The 3,074-nt window shown below is 44.6% G+C and overlaps 1 protein-coding gene across 1 annotated transcript in view; it reads left to right on the plus strand.

Annotated features, from left to right (window-relative positions):
• The first annotated feature begins 2,597 nt into the window (after positions 1-2,597).
• The window catches only part of FAM183A (family with sequence similarity 183, member A), an 8,576-nt gene continuing 8,099 nt past the window's right edge, over positions 2,598-3,074 (plus strand). The window contains exon 1 of the mRNA XM_005866080.2: positions 2,598-2,696. Coding sequence (XP_005866142.1) covers positions 2,660-2,696 — 37 coding nt within the window. The 5' untranslated portion in view covers positions 2,598-2,659. The remainder of the gene's footprint in view (positions 2,697-3,074) is intronic.

Consider the following 3,074-nt stretch of genomic DNA (forward strand, 5'->3'; position numbering starts at 1 on the left):
CCCCGCCCCCCGGCTAGACTTCCGGAGTTGGGACTTCTGGCTGGGAAGAGGGGTCGGGGTGTCTCCCCCCACATCGCATCAGATATATTAGATGTGTTTAAATAGTCATGATGAAATATTTTTGTTGTAAAAAAGTTGAAAGGCTTTTTATAATTTTGTTTTTGAAGTATTCTATTTGGCAGGGTTTTATGTATTTTGTTTTGCCTGTAATTTTGGTTTGTTTTTAATGAGCAGAAGTTTGAGGGGTTTTGTGTTTTTTCCAGGTTTCTAAATTGCCTTAGACTTTTGGAAAGTTCAAGGGTAGTAGACTCAGGGCCCATAGTGTCCCCTGGATAAAATGGCCCTACCTTCCGCTTTGCACATTCCTTGGGTGGTCCTGTAACATCACCTCCCCCTGAATGCCATTGAGGCTCAAATGGAGCCCCAGACTTCCCAGCTCCCCCTTCCCCTGGACAACCCATGGGTGCCTCCAATTCACCAGTTCCCCAAATAGGCACATCCTGCACCCCCTCCCTACCTGCTGCTACTCCAGGATATCCTGTCTTAGCAAAAGTCACCACAACCGTTGGCTCCCCCAAGTTAGAAGCCTGGGAGTCATCCTCCATCACTCTCTCCCTCACTCCTCATCTCAGTCCTCAGAGTCCTGGTTATTAACATTTCTTTCACCTGCCCCTTCCCCTGTTCCTTCCTCAGTGAAACACACCATCGTGCACATGGAGACATCTCACCTCTCCTCACTTCATTCTGCCCTCTAAATAGTGCTTGCATCTGCCTCTCTCCATGCTCATCCCCAGGCCTCAACGGAGCCTCCTCACTCCTGCCTGGCCTGCTCTGCTGGGCTCCTAACTACTCTTTTCTTCCAAGCCCCCCTCACCTCCAACCTTGACACTGCTGGCTAGAGAGCTATGCTAAAACGCTAATTTGATTCCCCCCCCCCCCCCCCCCCCCCCCCCCCCCCCTCACTGGCCCCCCAGCTTCTGAGCTGAAGTTTGAACTGATCTGTGGATCTGGCTCTGTTGCCCCCAGCTTCATCCTCACTCCCCTCCTCACCCATGCACTCTTCCTTTGAGAAATACTTCAGTGCCTGCTCTGCACCAGCCACATGCTCCCTTCTCTTCCATCGTCTAAATAAATGGATTTCCTAACACATCCAGGCATTCCCAACCTCTTTACCTTCATAAAAATTGTTCCTTCTTCCTGAACTTCTACCCCAACTTCTAGACTAAATTAACTCTAGTCCACTGCAGCCCAGATTCATAGAGAAAAATGTAATGTCATTTTTAACTTTAAAATTGTATATATTTAAGGCGTATTACATTATGTTTTGATATACATAGTGAAATTATTACAACAGTCAATCTAAGTAGCATAGTCATCTCCTCACAGTTACCCAGCGTGTGTGTGTGTGTGTGTGTATGTATGTGTCTGTGTGTATGTGTGTGTGTGTATGTATGTATGTATGTATGTGTGCATGCACATACACACACAAAATCTAATGTCTTCACTTTTCTTACAATTTAACCTGGTTTTTACAGTGGAGTCCCTAAACACTAAATTCAGGATAACAAATTAATGTCAATTTTGTTTAAGTTTGGTCCATTCCAACAATTTAAATAATCCCTCGGCAGCCTCCAGGCTTTCTAGGGAAAACATTGCTCTCCTAACTGCCCCTTGAAAACATGATGAATATGGTCCATTGCGGTGGAGTGAGAAGATACTAGAACTTGTATTTATGTTTACTTTTATGTGGAAAAAAAAGAAATTATGCTTTGTTAATATGCTGATAATCATAGGGATGTAGGCTCAGGCGTTTGAGATAAAATCACTTTGGAGACCACTTGTTCCTTCTGGCCTCTGCTCATTTCCTCCCACTCTCTACCTCGCTCCCTCCTCTTGAATTACTCTGGCCTTTTACATGTTTCTCAAAGTCACCAGGGTCACTCTTGGATTCCTCCCATGTCCTCACCCAGCACAATCCCTCACTTTATGCAAAACTCTGCTTTAATGTATCTCTCATCCCCACCCCACCCCCAACTCTCTACCCATAGAACCTGCTTTATTGCTCTGCATATTGCTTGGATTTGCCTGAAATGGTTTATTTGTATATATCACCACAACTAGAATGGGAGCTCAGGACGTATGGGAACATTCCCTGTCTCCAGGGCACCAGTAACTACCAGCTGAGTAGATGTCTATGGATTCTGTACCTCTATTACCATGTGGTCTCACTCTCTGTCTAACCTTGTTTGGCTGAAGGGTGTGTCTGCATCCCCGAACAAGGATGTTGTCCAAGAGAATGGTCTGCAATGATGAAAATGTGCTGCCCAAAATGGTAGCCATCAGCCACATATGCTATTGAGCATTTGGAATGTGCCTAGTGTGACTTAGGAATTAATTTTTAATTATACTTAAGTATTCAAATTCAAGTAGCCACATGTGGCTGATGGCCACGGAACTGGACAGTGACATTCTAGACTATGAGGTCCTTGAGGGCCTTATTCCCTCATGTCCAGCACCATACCTGACATGTGACAGTCACTGAGAAAATACTAAGTGGGTGTCTGGCCTACTGCGGGTCTTAGAGAGGGCAAGGATTAGTGTTTTAACGTGAACTTATGATGCTATTTCCTCTCTAGTTCACACAATCACCAGAAAGCCCATGTCTTGGCATGATAACCTGGAGGAACCTGCAGATGGTAGGTCCTGGGGTTTGAGAACACCACTGACATAGAACAAAGACAGGCAGATGGCTGCACAGTCCTCTCAGGGGAGTCTCATCTTGGAGCAAATAACAGTCCTCTGCTTTGATCATCTGAAAACTGGGCTCATACTATCCAAGCTCATAAGGTGGACATATTCCACCACAGTTCCAGTTTATTAACTTTCAAGCCAACAAACATGTTTCTAATGACCGCAACATTGCATTCATTCATTCATCAAACATTAGCTGTTATAAACACAAATTTTGGAATCATACTTAATTCAAATCCTGGTTCTGCCGCTCATGAACTGTGTGACTTTGGACAAGATTTTTTTTTTATTATTTTAGGAAGAGAGAGAGGAAGGGAGGAAGG

Source organism: Myotis brandtii, unplaced genomic scaffold, assembly GCF_000412655.1.
Source record: "Myotis brandtii unplaced genomic scaffold, ASM41265v1 scaffold220, whole genome shotgun sequence".
In the NCBI taxonomy this organism is placed as follows: Eukaryota; Metazoa; Chordata; class Mammalia; order Chiroptera; family Vespertilionidae; genus Myotis; species Myotis brandtii.